The following is a 20591-nucleotide window of genomic DNA, read 5'->3' on the forward strand; positions in this document are numbered from 1 at the left end:
CAAATTAAAGCTCAAGTTTACACCTTGCTGATCCCAGGCCTGCCCCAGAGGTGCCTGCACAGCAGTGCCTCCAGCAGCCATCTGCTCCAGCCCCAGCAGCCCTGCGAGTCAGAGAGAGCTGCTGCAACATCTCAGCTAAAAAAAAATCAGCTTGTCCTCTAATCCCACGCTAGGGGAGAGCATCTGCTGCTCCTTGGCCGATGAGATGAGGCTCTGTGTGCCAGCTCCTTCCCCTCAGCGCCCTTCTCAGCATCCCTCCTCGCTTCCCCAGCTGAAATCCCGGCTGCTGAGCCCCTTTTTGCTGCCATGGGGCGGGGAGGGAGAGGCTTGACCTACCCGTGGAACACCCAGGTGCCACATTCATCCGCCTTGGTGATGTAGTTCTCAGGGAGCAGCCCCGAGCAGCCAGTGGCAAGGGAAATGCCATAAATCCAACCCTCACTCGTGCTGGTCTGCTCCACTGGGGACATGAAAATGAAATCCCCTGGGACCAGCTCCAGCTCGTCGTCGTTCTGGGGGGTGTAGGGGTAGATCACTTGCAGAGTCTGGGGGGTGAAAAGCACAGGAGGGTTGTTAATGGAAGGGGATCTCCAGCAGAGGGGTGATTTCCTGGGATGAAGCAAGCTCCAGAGCGTTACCTCGTGGTTGACGAAGCGAATGTCCCGGGAGAAGATCGCGGCCACCCAGTCACAGCCCAGCTTGACATCGATGCTCTGGGCCAGCTTCTCCAGCGTGGGCAGGTGGCTGCTCTGGAAGTGATAGGCCAGGGTCACATGGAGCTGCTTCTTGTGGGGCTCCACGTGGACATCTGCAATGGGGAGAGGAGGGTTACAAACCCCTTTCTGCCAGGTTAGGTGATGCCTGGGGAAGGCTGAGCTAGGGCAGAGGCTGGACAGATTTCAGGATAAAGCAGGGATTTATTGAAAGGCCCTAAAGGACACACCTTGGGCACTACAAGAGCCTGGCCAGGGCTGCACCCAAGATGGACCTAAAAATGGTCACAAAATGGATGATTGGTCATGAGATCTCACATTTTTATAAGTTTTGGTCCATCTGCATATTGGGGTGAATTGTCCAGTCCCAGCTGCAGGTTATGGAGTCCCACCCTTCTTGTTTTCTCTCTCCAGCCCAGCGCTGTTCCTGCTTTTGGGCCTGGAACTTGTAACGATTGTCCTTGGTATCGAGCTGGAAAATGAATTGTTTTGTCTGCCCACTCTGTGAAGAGAGCTCACTGACACCTCATGTGAGGCTCAGAGCTGCACACTGGGCTGGGCAGAATCTGAGAAATATGAAAGCTAAAACTTAATCAAGAGCCCACGGCCTCTAACAGGAGCTGCACTTGCAAAGATGCTCAAGTGGAACAAATTGGAGTTCAGTTGGAAATGTTGTGAGTGTGAGGTCTCAAAATTGCACCCCAGAACAAATGATCAGAGATTTGGGGTCTGATTCAGCCCTGAGTCACAGCAGAGGCATCCGACAAACAACAGGTGGTGTGACAACTGGTTTCCTGCCAAGAGACAAAAAAAAAAGACATTCTTCCAGGTAAGAAAATCCAGGAAAATTTCATGAGCAGCTTATTCCAAAATAAGCAGGTTAAAAAGCATAGTTTTTGCTCTCCCCTCATTGTTCTCTCTGCTGCAATAAATTACAAGTCCATGGAATTTGCAGGTTTGTGCAAGTTGATTAAATCTTTTCCCTGGAAATTAGTTGGATTATCAGTTTAGTCACTGAGGGTGAGGTATTCCCAAATTGTGGAAAGATAATAATGATTCAAAATGATCCCGCAGAAAAAAAAAGGACCTGCATCAGGAGATGATTCCAGGTGAAAATACATGAAATATTTGGGCTCTTCCAGTAGATGTGGAAATCATGGGATACATTGTTTGCATGTAATTTATTCCTGCTTATTCAACCAAAAATTGCAATTAAATCTGACTGATTATTCAGTCACAATTGCAGCTATTCAGAGGCTTGGCTCCAAGTGTCAGCCAGGGGCAGCTTTGCAAGCTCATCCATCTTTTTGTTGTTGTTGTTGTTGTTTTTCATCAGCAATAAAAAATATGTTCAAGATCTCTGAAAAACACCCCCGAGACTTTAATGTGATAACCTGACCAAGCTGTGTCTGCAATGCAGCAATTGCCTTCCCCTAAAAAACCCCAATTTGGCCTGAATTGGAGCGGTCTCAGGGGCAGAAGATTGTTGGAAGCCACCAGTGCTTCTTTCTTCTGGGTCACTGGGGTTTTCTTTTTTGATAAAAATTGCATTTTTGGCTGTGCTGGAGGGAAACACTGATCCCACTCTCACGTGGCTGCAGCGTCCTTGGACCCACCCAATGCCTGCCTTCCAAAACTTTCTTTTTAAAGATGAAATTCCCTCCCTCTTCTAAAGGGAAGGGAAGTTCTGGCAACACGTTCCAGAGGTTCTGGGCACTTCTGGCTCCCTCCTCTGGAGCAGGGATGGACTCACAGCATTCCTGCGTGGCTGTGGGGTGCCTGCCCAGCATGGAAACACACAGGAATGCAGAATTTGCTGCATCTTGATGTATTTAATCTCCAGGACAAGCCTGGGATAGGGAAGGACTAATCCAGTTGTGCTGTGGGCAGTCCAAGCTGAGCTCTCCAGTGAGTGAGGGTGGGAGGATTATCCAGGGAGATGTTACAGTGCTCCCAGGGTGTTTGGAGGACACTCAGCGAGGTTGTTGAGCAGTGGAGACCACGGGAGGTTCTGGTTCTTCCACCTCCAGAAGCAGGAGAGGATCAGACGGATCAGAGATGGACACAGAGATGGAGCACCGAGGTTGGCAAAGGCACCTGGGGTCTTCTCCCAGAGCCTTCTTCAGACCTCAGAAACGCAGTGGAGAAGCCACCACGGCCTTGAAACGGCCGGGGAAAGTTCCGTGGTGGTGGCTGGAGGCGGCGAGCGGGGCAGGAAACACCGAGCCTCGCTCAGAGCAGCTCTGTGAAAGGTGAAGGAACCAGCAAATGTCAGCTTCCCTTTCAGAAACAGCACTGGAAACTGAGGGTGAGACATCTCCCTGCTGAAAAGACAAAGCACCCAGTGGAGTGTTCCCCTCAGTTTTCACTTAAAAATCAGGGACTTGCTTTTGAGCTTTGCTTCTTGGTGGCATCAGAGCTCTGAGGTTCTGAAAAGGCCCAAACCGTGAGCTCTGGCAGCTGCTTTGCTTCCTCATGGCATCCAAACTTTGGTTTTTCTGACAATGCCCAGGCTGAGCTCCTTCATGACACAAAATTCGGGTTTTCTGGCAGTGGCCAAGCTGAATTCCTTCATTGCATCCAAACTTTGGATTTTCTGGCAGTGGTCACCCAGGAGCTCCTGGCAGCTGCCAGAGCAGTCACTCACCTGCTTTGGAAGCCGCCTCTGCAGCGAAGTCTGCTGCGAACTTCTTGAGCACCTCAGCGCTTTCCTCCTTGACGAAGAGCCCGATGAAGTTGGAGGAGGTGTAGAGCTCCAGGGGCAGCGGGGCAGGGAATTTGCATTTCCAGCGCATCACCGTGGCCTGCAGGGCTTCCGTGAGAGCATCCACCTTGCTGTCCTCGCACTGCCAAGGAAGCAGGACAGGCAAGGCTCAGGAAAGGAAAGGATGTGGGTGGGTGTCAATGGTCTGTCCTTCCCCTCATGCAGTGAGAAAAAGCACAGGGGCATGGGAAAAAAAAAAATAAAGCTATGTTTAGAAATCCTCGTCCCCTCCCTTGTCCTCAAAGCGGGATCAGCTATCCCCAAGTAACCTTCCCAACCTCCCCCCACCCATCCTCACGCTAAGGATCACTGGAGGGGATGAGAATTTGGTCTTCTGCTGCTGCTATTCCCTGAAAACAACGGCTTAAAAAACCAATTACCTCCTCCAGAAGCCCAGGCATGGGCAAAATCCCCCCAGCTCCCCCCTAAACCGGGATGAAGTCTCCAGGCTGAGCCTGGCAAGGAATGGCTAAAGGAGAGAGGGGAGAGAGGAGCAGAGCTTTACCATGAAGAACTGGCAAAGGGTGATGTGTGGGAAGATGTTGTGAGCTTTGTTCTTGCCACAGATCTGCTTTGACTGCTGCCAGAACTCCGAGAGCTTTTGCGCCAGGGGCCCGGTGGGGCGCAGGTACAGGACGTACTCCCGGGGCAGGGTGTCATCCAGGAACGGGTCACCCACGTGGGAGAAGAGCCTGGCAGGCAGAAAGAGCTCTTCAATTGAGAGATAATCACAGATTTTTTTCCCCCAACAGAACCAGTTTCCCCCTTGCTGGCTCATGTTTAGTGTCCCTTTGTGGGAGAAAGCAGCTCTGGTGGGTCAGGCAGAGCGGCGCTGCCTCACTTGCTGCCCATTAGCGCTGCTCAGTAATACAGAAAATTGGGTTTTACTTTCAGGCTGATGCTCTGAAGATCTAACCCAGGTCACTGCTTCTGCCTTTTCTGCCTTTCAGAGTGCAAAATACAGGGAGGAGAGTGCCAGGAATCGTTCCACATCTCTGAGAAGTCAGCTCACAGCTTTTCTGTTCCTTCTCTCACCTGTTCCTGCTTTTGCTGCAGATCACAAACCCTCTCAGACCAGGCTCATCTCTGGATTGTTTATTTCCAGCACTTCAACAGCACCTCACTAATTCTGCAGGTGCTTTCCAGACAACACCCCTGCTTAAACACTCTACACTCTAATGGCTGAAACCCTAAATTCACCATTTCTTCTACTTTTTAACATTTATTACTTCATACCAACCAGTCGCATGCTGCTTGAACACTCCTTCCACCTGTGGATGCCAGCGCTTTTTGTCTGCAGAGAGAGCAAAGTAAAAAGAGAATTTCAGTGCTGCTGGTTCCTACTGCTGTGGGTTTGGACCCTTTCCAATTCCCTCACCCTTTTATTTTTTTGGATGTGCCACCTGACAAATCCCCATAAACTGTTTGAAGGGTAAAGTCACATAACCAGCACAAAATCTGAAATATGGACCTCTGGGTTTTCCCATTTCCCCACATTTTCAGAGAAACAGCAGCATTTAATGGTCTCTTTGCTGGGAATTTCAGCATGAGAAAAAGATTTGGGTCTGAAAGTGCAGGAGTTGCGTTGAGGAGAAGTAAAATTCAACTGCCACGAGAGGGCAGAAAGAAGAGATTTTCCAGGTTAGAAAAGTTCCCTTTAGTCCTTGCTATACTCAAAGAGCTCTTTTGCTCCTTTCCCTTCAGGAATCCTCTAAATCCCTTTTGACTCCAGCTGGGAACACCCAGCTCTCCTGCTCAGCAAGTTTTCCAGAGCAGACCAGCACAAGTTAACAGCTTTAAATGTGGAATTGTGTTTTCCAAATCGTGTTTTCCAAACTGTGTTTCCCAAATTGTGTTACCCCCAGCCCTCAGCCATGTGCTGTTGACTCAGCTGTGCTTCAGCCCTGACCTTGTCTTCCCCACCCCTTGAACACATTTTTTCTCATTTGGAGGGTAAGAGGAAGGCAGAAAGATAATGCTGAAAAAATAAAATAAAATAAAATAAAATAAAATAAAATGAAATAAAATAAAATAAAATAAAATAAATAAAATATAATAAAGTAAATAAAATAAAATAAAAAATAAAAATAAAATAAAAATATAAAATAAAATAAAATAAAAAATAAAAATAAAATAAAAATATAAAATAAAATAAAATAAAATAAAATAAAATAAATAAAATAAAATAAAATATAATAAAGTAAATAAAATAAAATAAAATAAAAAAATATATAAAATAAAATAAAATAAAATAAAATAAAATAAAATAAATAAATTAAAATATAAAATATAATAAAGTAAATAAAATAAAATAAAATAAAAATAAAAATAAAATAAAAATATAAAATAAAATTTAAAAAATTAAAAAAATAAATAAAATAAAATAAAATAAAATAAAATAAAATAAAATAAAATAAAATAAAATAAAATAAAATAAAATGGCTGTGTTGCAAATGTGTGATGATGAAAATACTTCCTCCCCAAGCGGTTTTGCTGCCCTCATCTGCCAGCATTCCCTGGAGATCAGCAGAGTGCTGGGCCCAGCAGCTGCCCTCTGGGAGGAGGGATTTGGGGTGGGGAACACTGTGGGTTGGTGTTTCTGCCTTGCTGACCTCGCTCTGCTCTGGAAAATGTTCAGTGCAAAGCAGCCACTGCTTCCCTTCGGAAAGCAGCTCAGTCACAGGAGCTGATACGGGGGAACCTCTCTAAAAGATAAGGGGGACCTCTCTAAAAGATAAGGGGGACCTCTCTAAAAGATAAGGGGACTTCTCTAAAAGATAAGGGGAACCTCTCTGGGAGCAGTGCTTGGGGATTTTTCCTTCCCTGTTCCCCTCATTTGCTGTGCTGCCCTTGCTCAGTTCACCTCCCCTCCCCTCCCCTCCTGTCTGGGTTGTTTCTGCTCTTTAAAATGTGAGATGTGACTCTGCAAAACTCTCCCCTGACACCTGTGAGGGAAAACTGCCCTCCCAGAAAAGCTCTGGCTGTGCAGTGAGCAGTTTCTCTGGGATTTCCTCTGCCCAGAGCTCTGGAGGAGCTGTGCACAATCCAGGTTCTATCCCCCACCCCTGGGACTCTGCTCCTTCATGACCTGATGATTCCCTGGAACAAATCCCACTCTGCTGGAATTAACTGGGGACCACAAAGGGCGGCAGAGAGCTGAGGCTGGACCCACACTCTGATTTCTAGAGCTGCCTCCATCATCCACAGGGACAATCCACTCCCTTTTCAATTTCATTTTCAGTGTCAGGAGGAAATGCTGCATACAGCAAACAAAGCCAAAGGATATTTTTATCCCAGGACCTACAGCTGAGCAATTTCTTTCTATTTTTTTTCCCTTATTTTTTAATATAGTGCAAGGAATGGTGCACTGATAAATCTCTTCTTCCCTCCCAAAATCCCACCCTGGCCAAAACCTGGAGAGGACACATACCCCAGCTCCCAGGCCAAAATCAGTTTTTTAGAAGTTGAGTGCTCAAAACTGGCCACAGCCATGTGAAACTGGCCTGATTTTCACAACTGCTGAGTGCAGTGGGAGCTGGAAAACACATCCTGCTCCTGAGAAATTCAGGTCACTTAATTAGGTGACAAATTATGGCTTAGGTGCTCAGATTTCCTCATGCTGGGTAGCAAGAGTTGGCTGGAGCATTGCAGGAAAAAAAAAAAAAAAAAGTGACTCAGATGAACCAGAACAGAGGAAAAAGTAAGAAAATAACTTATTTTTCAGAATTTGCTATATGGTGCCACTGAGTAACCATTTCTGGTGATGCAAAATGGGTTTGGGTAGGGCACGAGGAGCTTTGTGCAGCATTTCTGGTCCCCTGAGCCACCCAATTCCTCCAGCTCTTGGCTTCTGCTGCCTCGGAGATGAAGTGCAGGGAAATCATTTAACAGCACCCAGCAACATGGAATAATCCCTTTGAACAGACAGAGGTTCTGTGCAACTGCAGGTCTGGAGAATTTGGGGAAAGGGAAAAAAAAATCCTAATAGCAATGTTTTCCAAATGCACAGCAGGAATTTTATTCACCAGGAAGAATTAAATGTGTTTGATTCTTTAACCTCAAAGGCCTCTCCGTGACACTCTTCAATGTCAAGGCCCAAGGAAAACCTTTCCCCACTCTGTCACTGGTTAAACAGGATGAAATATTCCCAGGAAACATCCCAGCTGACCCCTTGGTCCAAAATATTCCAGCAGAATTGGTGTTGCTGCCCTGGCCCACACATCAATGTGTAAATGGAGCCCATTTTAACCCCAGCTCAGCTGAGGGCAGGGCCCAGAGCTCTGAGTGCTGCTCTGAGAACTTCAATCCTCGCTGCTGAAGGAATTTTGGCTCCCTGACACTTCTGTATGGGTGGAAAAAAATAAGAGGAATGTCAATTCAGCTTGAAATATGTATCAATAAACATAAAATAAAATGGCCAAGCCCCATTTGCTTCAGAGGAAATGACTGTAATGGGGAACGAGGCATTAACCATAATGAGAACCTCTGACCTCAGAAGCACCACACAAAAATCCTCCCTCTGCTGAGTGCTCTGCCTTCTGCTTCTAGTCCAGTTTAAAAAGTGTTTGGCTTTATTCAAGCCCAGCTTAAAAAAGGAGGAGCTGCCAGTGGCAGTGAAGACAGTGGGGAAGCCACTGCAAACAGCAAGAGCAAGGCATGGGGGGAACTGTTCTGGGATAAAATATAATGGAGATATAGATACAGCATTAAAAAAGTGTGCAAAGTTCAGGGGGTTGATGCCCCAGCAGGGATTTCCACTGGCTCTTCTTTAGCTTCACTAATTGTGCCATCAGCAGAGCTCTGCCTGCCAGAGGGACCCGGATTTATCTGGAATTTCTGCTCTCAGAAGCTGCAGAAAATGCCAGCAGCAGCTCCTGCCTCAGCCCCAGCTCCACAGGCACCAAGGGATGGAGGAAAGAGAGGGAATGACCAACTCTGCCCTTTCATCCCATCCCTCAAGCCCACACAAACTCCTTCCCCCTGAGCAAATCCCCTCCGAGGGATGAACTCACCACCTGAGCCTTTGGCCCATCAAATATTTTGTACATGTAAATAAAGATTTATTTTTTTTTTTTTTAAATTATGATGGAAGTACTTGGCTCTCCTCATCAGGTCCTACTCACAGGCCTGCCTGGCAGGGTAAAATAGGAATTACAGCCCATAATTTATGCCAAATAAGTTTGAAAGAAGGATGCTGTCAAACAGAACATTTTTCCTCAGGAATACAAAATAGGCACCTTCATTTTTGCTTGTTTGTGCCTATAAAACATATTTATATAAACATATATTCAACTAGCTCTATGTATCTATTTAAAGCTTGGCTTTTTCCATCTCTGTTGGTTTCTGGTAAAAGAATAGAAAGCAAAATGCTGGCTGGCTCCAGGGAATGGGGAAAAAATAGGAATCTTCTGTCTGCAGCTGCTGTTTGGAGCAGATCTGTCAGAGCAGGTACAGGTCAGGAGCCCAATATTTAAATTTCTCCTTGCCTTATGTGTCAAAGTCATGGGCTGGGAGGTCCTGAATTCAAACTCTATAACCTACAGGAAAGCAGTTAAAAATTCTCCACAAACAGTAAAATTCCCAGTATTTTTTGTGTGGTTTATTTCCAATTTGCCCACTGAGTGACCTTTACAGATTCATGAATTTTTGCAGTTTTCCTCAATTGTTTATTAACAGCCCAACAAGGGAAATGTTTCAGGCTTTCATTAAACAATCACACATTGAGGAATAGTTTTGGCAGGAAAATTTCTGTGCATTGAATGATTTGGTTATGTGAAGTGGGGAAAAACACCCAAATTCCTGGGTGCCATGAAAATTCCTTAATTATTCTGCACACAAAACCAGCCACAGCTGTTCCTCCTAAAGGTGCTCTGCTCCTCTGAATTCTCAACATGCAGAAGTCACTCGGCCACCCCCAAAAAAAATCATATGATGCCACTTCTGTTCTTATTTGGGTGACCTTCCTGCTATAAATAGGCACAGGACAGGAAGATATCACCAGGGATCCAGTTCCTGTTTAGGCCAGGGGGTTGGGGATGTTCCTTTTCTGCATCTGTGAAGGAAAAAACAACAAAACCCCGCGGTGTTTTTGCGAGGAGAACGACTCTGGTACGAGGATAATTAATTTCTCTCCCTTCACTGAGTTTTACCTTAACTTCTCCCTCTGTTTTCCTGCCCAATGACAGAGATAAAACCCTGCTCATGTCGAATTCACTGACTTTAATTGCAGCCATGTCCCCCCCCGGAGCACCAGCTGGTTTTACACCCCGAGATTCCCTTTGGGAATGTTCCCAAGCACTGAGCTCCACCAGCAGATCCCATGGAAAACACCCAGGTCCTGCCTGGAATACAGGAACTTCCAGAGGGGAAGTTCTTGGGGACTGTGAGATCTCTGTGCTGCGTCCTGGAGGTCACGTAAATGTTTATGGAAGGTGCCTGGTGGGGCTGGAAATTCCCTTCCTCCCTCTTCCCAAGGGCTGGCTGCTTCTTCCCAGCTCTGGAAAAGCAAGCTCTGGTAGCAGGGAAGAGAGGGAAAGGGGAAATGCGGTCAGAAATAAATCTGGGAAACACGCTGCTGTGTGTTTGCAGCCTCCATAATTTCAAATTCTTTTTTTTTTTTTCAGAGGACCAGCAAGCTGCAGCCTGGCCACAGGAAGAGGAGGAGGAGGATGAGATGATGGTTTTTATGTGCAAGGAATGAGGGCCTGGGCACGTGTCTCTTGCTTTTTGGAGTTATGTAAGATTTTGAAGGCGGCTTTCTCTCCCCACATGTGCACCAAGTCATTCCCTAATCCCCTGCTCAGCCAGCTTGTTAAAGCACGAGGAGAGGGAAGTACAGGCTTGTAAAAAGTGGCCGGGATAAAGGCAGGAATGTAGCAGCCATTTACTGTTTTCAAAGAGATACAGGGTTTAAAGAGGAAGCAGGATATTCCTTTCCTCACAACAAGAGTGCAGCTTTTTATGAGGCGTGGGCTTGGCTGTCCAGCTCCTGCCAGCCCTGCAGGATGCAGGAGGAACAAGGCACAGGTTTCTGGGCTGATCTGAATCTGTCACACCCCATCAAAATTCCTCTGGCCTTTCATTCTCCCCTTCAGCTGCAAAGCCCTGTCATTAGGTTTGCTTATAATCCTGATATTGGTTTTCTTTTTAATTTCTGTTTTGGATGACATTTGCTGTCTGGCTTCCTGGTTCACTTCCTTCAGCTTCTTTCCCCATGTGCTAATCTAAAAGTGCTGCTCAAACAAGCTCTGAAAATAGCAGGAGGCCTGAAGCTGGGAATTTAAGAAAACGATGTCTCACAATTCCCTAATAAAACCCACAAAAATTGGCAGCACCTCAGCTGCCTGCTTCAGATTCCAAACTGTGATTGCAGGGCAATGGGGACTCGGCTGAGGAAGCAGAGAAATAACTGCTGCTGCTAAAGGTTTTGCAGAATTGTGACCATTAGCAAAACAGATAGAGCTAACACAAATAAATCCACACAGAACTGGAGCACATTCAGCAGGGGCTCGTCCCCTTCCAACACCTGATTTTAAGAGCGGTCAGAACACTGCAGAGTGACCACGAGTTCATCACTCACAGGGAGCAGCTTTCATCTCAGAGCTATTAATCCATTTTTAGCTAACCAGCAGGACAATGTCTTTGCAAGGAGCCAAGCTGGAGGTTTAAGGATGCTCCAATGCACCATCTGGAGGCTCAGTGATAGCCAGAAAAGGAAGCAGTTGTCACGCTGATTGGAAAGAAATGAAGTCCCTCGTTTTGAGGCAAACACAACGCTTTCCTCTCCCTAATTGCTCCTCTCCCTATCCAGGAATGAGATTTGGCACAGCTCTGCTTTGTTTCCAAGGTTCTCCTTGTTGCCACGGCCTCTTTCTCCCATCAGCAGTGGGGTCGAGGCTGGTGGAGCTGCCGGGGCCAGGTGGCTGCTGCTGGCACCCCACGGGTCCCCAACGTGCCACCTCGGCATCTCCTGCCTGTCCATCTGTCACAGCCCTTCTGCAGCTCCCAGCACAGCCCCCAGCCCCTGCTGAGCCCCCCACCCTCATTCAGAGAGGTGGAAAAGCTCCCTGTGCCCCCTTTCTGCCCCCCGTCCTCCGGGCAGCCCCACTTTACTCCTCTGTGCATCGAATTTTTTATAGATCTTTAGGAAGAGAAGGGGAAAAAAAAAAAAAAAGAAAAAGAAAAGCCACAAGTAGCACTTTAAAGTGCCAGTGTTAACATTTTCCAGCTTCTTGGGGTTTCAAAACAGGAAGTTTGGGGGCGGTGCAGTTGCACAATTTGGCAGAAAGCTGCGGTTCTCTGAAGCTGGTGACACGGGGCCGTACCAGGAACTGGAGCCCTGACGGCCACCAAGGATGTGACTTGCTGGGAATAACCCTCAGTAGGTTCTGATGTGCTGCTCCTGTGTGGAGGAGCCCTGGCTGAGCATCCCTTGGCTCACATGGAGAGCTGGTTTGTCCTCCAGAGTCTGAACAAAGCTGTGCTCAGGGGAGCTTTCCCAGGCTGAGAGAGGAAGAGAGCAGAGATATCGCAGCCCCAAGGCCAAAAGCAGAGCTGAGCTGAGCTTGGCTTGGATCTTGTGAGGAAACCTGGGATGCAAAACTCCTCCTGGGTGGGAGTCCAGGTCTTTGGACCTCAGAGGGGCAGCCAGGGTGTTGGGCTGAGCTTGCCTTGCTTGACAGAGACGGGATTTGGATTGAGGTGCAAACAACAGCTTTTGGTCAAAACTTTATCAGGGTGGGTTCTGCACAAGTAAATCACAGAACCCTGGGATGCTTTGGGTTGGAGGGGGCCTTGAAGATCACCTGGTTCCACCAGGGACACCTCCCACTGTCCCAGGCTGCTCCAAGCCCCATCCAACCTGGCCTTGGACACTGCCAGGGATCCAGGGGCAGCCACAGCTGCTCTGGGAAAGCTCTTCCAGAGCCTCAGCACCGTCATGGGGAAGAATTTCTTCCCTAAATCCATGCACTGTTTCAGTCCCTTTCTATCCAGTGGAGAAGGGAATATCCTGCGCTTGCCAAAACTGGGTGAGTTCAGCCACTCCCATCCTGCACTCAGCTTAACTTGATGTTTTGTGCCCTGATCATCCTTTGCATTATCCCCTGCAATGCTCATTCTGAGCCTTTATTTTCCCCTCAAGTGCTGATTTTCCCTTCTTTAGGGGCAGTGTCTCCCCGTCATGGGGACTCTCAGAGGTTCCGTGCGCTCGTGGGCTCGCAGCCCTGCTGAAAAGGCAAACCCTGGAGATGGAAAATGGGAAGTGGACGCCTGGCGAGAAGCTAAGCCTGCTCTCACACCTAAAATAGGCAAAGCAGCAAGAAGGAAGTCTAAGAAATTAAGGAAGGTGGAAGGAAGAAGAAGGGTGGGGTGCTGAAATAGTTGGGTCAAAGGCAAAAAAGAAGAGACCCAAAATAGCCTCCCGCTCTAGACAGCTCTGTTCAGGAAATTTTTGAAGCCTTGTTGTTTTCAGTAACACACGAAATTCACAATATCCCAAATTATTATTCCTCACTTTTATTTATTTATTTGGTTTTTTTTTGGCATCTAGAGAAGACCAATATTCATTATGTCAATATTCATTATCTCAATATTCACGATATTGATGATTCAATATATCAAATTCATGGGAGATCTGGCCAAGAAGCCCAGAATGCTGTAGGAAAAGGGCGGGGAAAAGAGGGTTAATGCAGCAGGTGACGAGGGACATTTGCCACTGACTGGAACACCCCCAGAACAGAACTGCGGCTGGGAGTCCCCTGTGAGCTCCATTTGGGTGAGAAACACTCACAGGGCTCAGCCTCCTGCCCCGGAGATTTTGCAGTGTGTGGTTACAGCTAAAGTCAAAGTTTCCATCGGGGGAAAGAGAAAACGAGTGAGGCAGCAAGCTCTGCTCTAAATTTCAGCTTGGGGAGCTGGATTTGGTCTCTTTCAGGTCAGTTTGGAGTCCTCAGGTGATAAAAAAGGAATAAAAATGTAGAATTATTTTGCTGTTATAATCATGGTAAGCTGTAAACTCGTGGCCAGACGTTAAAGTTTAATATCAAAATATTAAAAAAGACCCTGCAGTGTCTGGCTCAGTAATCTGGATTTTTTTACAGGGGGCTTAACCAAGAGACCCCAAAAAGTTTCAACAGGGGATACAAAAGAAGGGTTAAAAAAAACCTCACATTAAAAATAAACATGTTTGAAGCCTAAAAGGGAACAGGAAATGAAGAATTGTGATAAACTGAGAAACAATGAGATAAAGAAGGATCTAAGAATTTAATGAGAAAACTTTACCACAGACTGGGAAGATTTCCCTGCGTACTTTCCTGATTTTGTTCTGGCCTGTCAGCTCTATGTGTAGAGCCCTTTTATTCCTGCTTCTGATCCTGCAGAATATGTCAGTGAATTACAAAAAAAGCAAGAGGAAGACTTTAATGAGACCTGGATTTAGTAATTATCCCTACACCAAAGAGTATTTATGCATCTCTTTAACTCCAAGCGTGTCCTTACAGACTCCAGGCCTGCTCTTATGCAAAGCAGGTGCTGCAAGGTTATTGTAAATCAAGGCTTTGGGTCTCTTCTTCCTTCCAGCACAATTTCCAGGGATTTTAAAGCGAGTGTTTGCTGTGATAAAAGGAACTTTGTTCAGCTCCCTGAAAACCTGGGGATTTGATGCTGGCAAGAACACAGGGGTGTGTTTTTTTGCTGGAGTGTTTGCTCACAAAAATCCCCTCCAGCAGCAAAAGTCTGGCAAAACCCTCAGTCCATGCCCTGCATGGTCCCACTCCATCCCATCACCACAGGATCCTCCTTGACCCACTTCATGGCCTTTAATTAAAAACTCCCCAGTCCAGCAGGTATCACAAAGCACTCCAGGGCTTAATTCCTGTGTCTGTGGGGGGAAAACTTCACCTTCCCTAGCCCCCAAATGTCTGTTTAACACTAAAATTAAAAATTTAACACTAAAATGGTTCTGCAGCCGTGTCAGGGACCTCAACAGGGCACAGCCATAGTATAGATCATAAAACACCAGCTCAGCTGGGCTCTCCCTCCATCAATTCAGTCTCTGCTGAGCCACCTGGGTAAACACAAGTGGTTTTAAGTCCTAAAAAGTGCCCAGCACACGGTTTCATCCAACCACAGGGGATGGGAATTCCCAGGGCTCAAGCCCTGCTGAAATCCTGCCGGTTTTACAGCGCTGGCCATAAAGGTGTTCAACTCCACTTCTGTGCTTTTGTGTCCAGAATCAACATAATGTGGGTATTACAATCTAATTAAATCTCCTTTTTCCCCTCCTCTCACCATTATAAATTTAATTTTTGACACCTAAGAGGCAGCAGCAGTGGGGTGGGAATAGATAAGGACAGAATCCTCAATCCTTTTTCCTGACAAAACCTTGTTGTGTGTGAGGATCAGGGACACAGCCTGGCCTGACCTCTGCCTCCTTTATCCAGATCCTCAGCCAGAATTTCCATGGATCTTCCGTGGAATTGTCCCTGGATTGCTTGGCTACCTAAATAATGCGAGATCTGGGGCTTCCCTTCACTCCAGACCTTTTCCCGTGGGGATTCCGAGCTGAGCTCTGCTGCCTGAGCATGAAATGCCTCTTCCCATGGATTTTCCCCTCCTTTCCCAAGCACAGCTCACAGCTCATCCTAGCACCTCAGCGGCACTGGGGACACATTTCCCCCCAGTGCCAGGGCTGTGTGGGAGGCCAGGCCTTGGATGCTCGCCTCGGAGCCCTCGTTATCCGGGCTGAGCTCTGCGGGCAGGTATTGGCAGGCAGACAGACAGACAGACAGACAGACAGACAGACAGACACACCCGCCCCACCAGCAGCACCTCGTTTCCAGAGCGCAGCTCTCCCCCGCACCTCGCCGAGTGCTGCTGTGGGGGTGTGCTGCTAAAATTATCCACGGGGTTGGGGGGGAAGATAAAAAAACCGATTTACAACTGAGAGCTGAGCCCCATCTCCTCTGGGTTCTCGTGGTTCAGCCTGAGGAGCGCAGCTTTTCTTTCCCAAACACAGAAGGAGCCTCTTTTCCCATCTGCTGCGGCCTCTCTTTCCACCCTGCCCAGGGACCAGCCTGTCCTGGGATGGAATCACTGATCCAGGGACAATTCCAGCCAGCGCTGGCACCACCAGCAGCATCAGCGAGGAGGAGAGCACCTCGCAGTGCTGCTACTTCAAAATAATACCTGTGCTCCCCCCACCTGTCAGAGCCTTGTCTGGAAGAAGAAAAATAAATAGATAAAATGAAGGGTTGGTGGTAAAGATTTGGTTTTTAGAGATTAGTTTGCTCTGCAGGCTCCTGTGGTCATGGTGAAGGACCTGGACTGGTGGAAACTTCCCTTTTGGTAAATATTTAAGAGCTGCCTCGTGAAAAGCAGGCAAGAAAGGAGAATCTATCAGTTGGGAGGAATTCTTTGCAGTAAATTTCAGGGGCTGATACATCAAGGCATGCCTGGGAAGTTGCAGAATCATGGAGTCACAGACTAATTTGGATTGGGAGGGACCTTAAAAATCATTTCATTCATCCCCTGCCATGGCAGGGACACCTCCCACTGTCCCAGGGTGCTCCAAACCCCATCCAGCCTGGCCTTGGACACCTTTTAACCCTTTCTGTGCAGTGAGGCCTCTCTTAGGTCTGGGTCTGACAGGAGCTGAGGCTCACAGGACTGCGCTGCACCCCTGTGTGTGTCCCTGGGTCTCTCCAGCCTCCTACAACAACTCCTGAGCTCTTATCAGGGTGTTTAAACCCAGTGTGGCAGAGATGCAGAGCTGCCAAGGGTGTTCCATGTCTTACAGCTTCTGTACGATAGAAAATAAATAAAAATAGGTTCTTGGGTAGCTACAGGAGTGCCCCATCTGGAAAAGACTGGGAGGTTATCCTGGTTATCAGCTTCAGAGGACCCTGCCAGACACAATCACAGCATCACCAGGTTGGAAGAAACCTCTGAGATCATTGAGTCCATCCCAGCCCTGACACCTCAAGCACAGCACCGAGTGCCACATCCACTCCTTTTTAACACATCCAGGGATGGTGACTCCACCACCTCCCCAGGCAGGCCATTCCAACATTTTATCACTCCTTCTGTAAAAATCTCTTTCCTGATATCCAGCCCGTATTTCCCTTGGCAGAGCTCAGGACTGTGTCCTCTGCTTCTGTCAGCTCTGCCTGCAGAGAGAGACAAGCCCTAGGGCAGGCTGCAGCCACGGGAAAAGCATCAGCCCCCAGCCAGAACAAGGCTTTGGGAGTGGTCCTGGCATTCCCAGAGCTGCTGCTCACAGCCAGGGTGGGTTCAGGGGCTCCCCAGCAGCTCCCCACGTTCTCCTGCCCTGGGTCCAGCAGGGGAGGCAGGGCTGTGCTGCAGACTGGGCTCAAACCACACCAGCACCCAGCTCTGCTACAGCCACAGCTGCAGGAGGGATGTTTTGTGGGAAATGCTGTCCGGGGAAAGCCAGAGGAGCAGAATTTGTGTTTCAATGAGAAAAAAGTCTCAGGTCCCGCAGCTGAGGCTTTGAGAAGCCAGCCAGTAGTGCAGGTAAAGGGCTCCAGGTGAAGCTCTGCAGGACCCTGCCCTGCCAGGGCCAGCAGCTGCTGTTCAGGGTGTGCAGGGACACAGGAGAGAGCACAGCCCTTCCTCATCCTCCTCTCCCAGCCTGTTCTCGCTGCTCCCACCTCCACAGAACACCCCTGGCAAGCACAGATAAAGCAGCTTGCACCGAATGAGGGCTGCTGTGTGTGTGTGCAGGTGTCTCTCCTGTCTCCCCACATCCCTGGGGAAATGCAGATTTCAGGCTGCAGCTGGAACCAGACCCTTCTTTTCAGTGCAATCCTCTTTGTTCTGCAGTTTAACATTCCACATTGGCAAACAAGGTGCAAATAAATCACGTGGAGTGAGGCTGAAGTGAATTTTGGGGGCAAATTCTGTAGGCAGCAGACAGGCCTCGGTGCCATTTGGGGTTTTTCTGGATGCTGAGCCCAGCTCTGCCTGGATTCCCGTGTGGAAATGACTCCATCCTGCCAGGCAGGTGAGCGTGCAGCGTGCTGAGCTGCACAGAGACCACGAGGCTTTCACAAGAGCTCAGCATCAGCCTAATTTTGCTCCCAGTGGCATTGAATGAGGCAGAATTAGGCTGGAGCTGAGCTGCTGAAAGCTGTATCCTATCTTCCTCTTGCTGGAGTTGCCTAAAAATAAGGAGTCCAATTAAATCTACAGCAGTACAAAGTATGAGGGAATGTATAATTAATTTAAAAAATCAAAGGCTGCCTTACAGTGCTGATCAGCATTTAGCAATGCTGCCACCAGCTCTTACTCTCCTCATTCTTCCTTTTTAATCAGTGATTATTGTTGCATCTCCTGACAGTGTGATCACATATTCTGGTGGTATTTCAACAACTGCATTCCCTGGGAGCTGTAAACATACCCACAGGAGCAGAATGAGAGAGGGAAAAATTTATTACCCAGCCCAGCCCTGGTCCTGACATTTAACTGGAGCCCTGATAATGGTGAAGGATAAAAATTTGCTCGCTGTGATAGTCAAGGCTTTCATTTTCAGCACAGCCCTGACGAGAAACTAAAAGCTGAGAGAAGAAATTGCACGTCCAAGGTCACGTCCCAGAGTTATCGCTCTCCTTATTGCTGCTTTTCTGTAGCCAGCACTCCCAAAAACAAAAAGAGGTTTTATTTTGGTTTACCAAGAGATCATGAGGAGGCCACCTGTGAGCACAGGGCTTTGTCACCTCCCAAACAAGTGTTTCACACTTGCAGTCTCCCCATGCAGCTGGGAAGCTGCAGAGGATGTGCTCCTCGCACTTCTCCTGGCACCAGTCCCCAGGAGCTGCTCTGGATTCCCAGCAAAGCTGCAGTGACTCCATCTGGGCCCCCAGAGCAGAATCTGGCTTTTATTTTGGGTGCCAGCTGTTCACAGTGGCACAACAGCCAGGGTGGGTTTGTGTCACCCCTTCCTGGAGCCTCTTCCCTGGGTTGTGCCCAGATTTCCCCACTTTCCCCTTTTCTGGTGGCATTTCAGGCTGAATCCCTTCCTTTGTGGCACAGTCCAAAAGCCTCCTGCTACAGCAAGGACATCTCCTCTCTGCCTGGAGGAGATTCTGAGGGGAAATCACTCCCAAAGGCAGCAGTGGTGGCAGGGATTGTTCACTTGGGGAAGTGAGTGAGCCCTGTGGTGGTGGCTCCGTTCCCTCGGAACAGGGACCTGCTCCAGAGGCACCTCCAGGGCACCTCTGCTGCTCTCTGGGTGCCTTTTCAAAGAGTTCAGATGATTCACGGGCCTGGAAAAAGAGTGAGGTGCAATCCAGACCTGGAGATCACCCACTGCCACGTCAGGCTCTGTGAAATTCCTCCTCCCTCTGCCTTTTCCCTGCCTGTTGCTGTGCCCCATCCTCTTCTCCTGCATATTCAGCCCACGGATTCCCCCTGGCACTGCCAGTTCCTGATGGGTGATGTTATCCCAGGGCTCCTTCACAAAAATCACACTGCAAGGCTCTCCAGTTAGTACAGGCAGCCAGAAAAGAAACAATTCTGAGAAAGAAACCATTCCCAGCCTGGTCCCTGCACTCCCCAGGGGGAGGATCTCTCACCCCAAGCCAGGAAAGCAGCTTTTACATCAGACCCACCATTTCTCTATCCTCAACTAAATGCCTTCTGTAATAAAAAAAATTATCAGGGAAAGATCAGCCATCCCTAAGTGCAGTGAAATTCAGGAGAAATTCAGGAGGAAGCTCTGTCCCTGCTGTGGGTTGGTGCAGAGCAGCTCAAGGAGGACAAAAAGGGATCTCAGAGTTCTCAAGGGACTTTCATTTGTACAAACATCAGCCCCAGGCTCTGCTGGAGTTTTCTGTCTGCTAAACAGAAAAAAAAAAATAAACTTTTCTTTTCAGTTTGAAACATAATTTCCTGCATTATTTAATATTCTGTTCAGTGCATTTCTGAAGGATCACCCCTCCCAACAGATTCAGGGTTCCAGGATCCAGCTCTGCTGCTGTCAGATTTAAAAATAAAGATCTCTTCAAGAGTTTATTTTATGTAAGGAAGAGGAATTTTTACTTCTCTGCTGCCTTTGCTGACTGGGCACTGGTTTCCAGCTATAGGCTGCTGCTCTGAACTACGCATTTGAAGTTATTTTTGAAATGTGTTATTACCCCGAAGTTGCATCTCTGCCTTTTTGATGCATAATTTAGATTTTAGCCTCTCATAAATTACATGCCTAAGGAACTGCTGATGCTTCTGGGAAAGGGAATAAAAAAAAAAAAGAACTCAAACAACAATAATAAGACTGTACAAAGTATTCTTTGTGGAGACTGTTCTGGATATGAACACATTTATGCTTCCCTGAGTTTTCCCCTGTTTTTGTCTCTGGGATGTTTACACAAACACAGAACCTCTATTGTTGGCTGATTCACCAGGATCAGGGAGATCTCGTGAATTCTCCCATCATCTGCAGCATGAAATCACAGCTCTTCGTGGCACCCAGATGGATGGATGGGGCAGCAAAGAAAAGAAAGTAAATTTGCTTTTTCTCATGGAGGAGGTTCCTCCCTGCAGAGCAGCAAGGCCAGGCAGAGAATCTCAAGGAAAAACAGGATTATTAAAGTGGTGAGGGGGTTTGAGTAACTCAATCTCATGCTGGATTTGGTTCTGTTCTGCTGCTTGATGTTGACAAATCTATTTATTTTTGGGTGCATTTTATCCTCTGCTCAAAATAGAGGTAGGGAGGTCTTTGCCTGTTGCTGCTTTTCTTTAGGTTACCATAGAATTTCTTCCAAAAGCTGCTGAAAAAATTCCCAGTGGCTTCCAAATGTCTCTGGCCTTAACATTTCTAATTCAAGGTGTGGGTATTTTGGACAAGTGTATGAAATGCCACAGCTCCCTACTGAACCTGGCTTTAAATTTAAAAGTGAAGTTAGTTAAAATCAGGGAAAATAAACTTTCTCTTGCAAAACAAACTGAAGTTTTCTGAAGGCTCTGCACTGTACCTGAGTAATTGTAACCGAGTTCATCTGCTGAGCTTAAAAAGAGGGGGAAATAATTGCCTGAAATGATCTATCCAAAGAAAATGGGGATACAAGGAGGGATGGGAAAACAACAACAACAAAAAAAAA

At 47.5% G+C, this 20591-nt stretch overlaps 1 protein-coding gene across 2 annotated transcripts in view; it reads right to left on the reverse strand.

Moving 5' to 3' along the window:
- UBASH3B (ubiquitin associated and SH3 domain containing B) overlaps positions 1-20591 on the reverse strand; it is a 58204-nt gene that overhangs the window by 13425 nt on the left and 24188 nt on the right. The window contains exons 2-6 of one of the 2 annotated variants that reach the window (XM_005528474.3): positions 4718-4771; positions 3983-4169; positions 3361-3559; positions 639-808; positions 337-545 (exon numbers count right to left, since the gene is read on the reverse strand). In XM_005528474.3, the coding sequence (XP_005528531.2) occupies positions 337-545; positions 639-808; positions 3361-3559; positions 3983-4169; positions 4718-4771 (819 nt within the window). Of the gene's footprint in view, positions 1-336; positions 546-638; positions 809-3360; positions 3560-3982; positions 4170-4713; positions 4772-20591 lie in introns of both variants that reach the window. The other variant, XM_088066850.1, reaches the window with a different exon arrangement.

This window comes from Pseudopodoces humilis, chromosome 25, assembly GCF_049639895.1.
Source record: "Pseudopodoces humilis isolate 2021_Gansu_Grassland_sample_001 chromosome 25, ASM4963989v1, whole genome shotgun sequence".
In the NCBI taxonomy this organism is placed as follows: Eukaryota; Metazoa; Chordata; class Aves; order Passeriformes; family Paridae; genus Pseudopodoces; species Pseudopodoces humilis.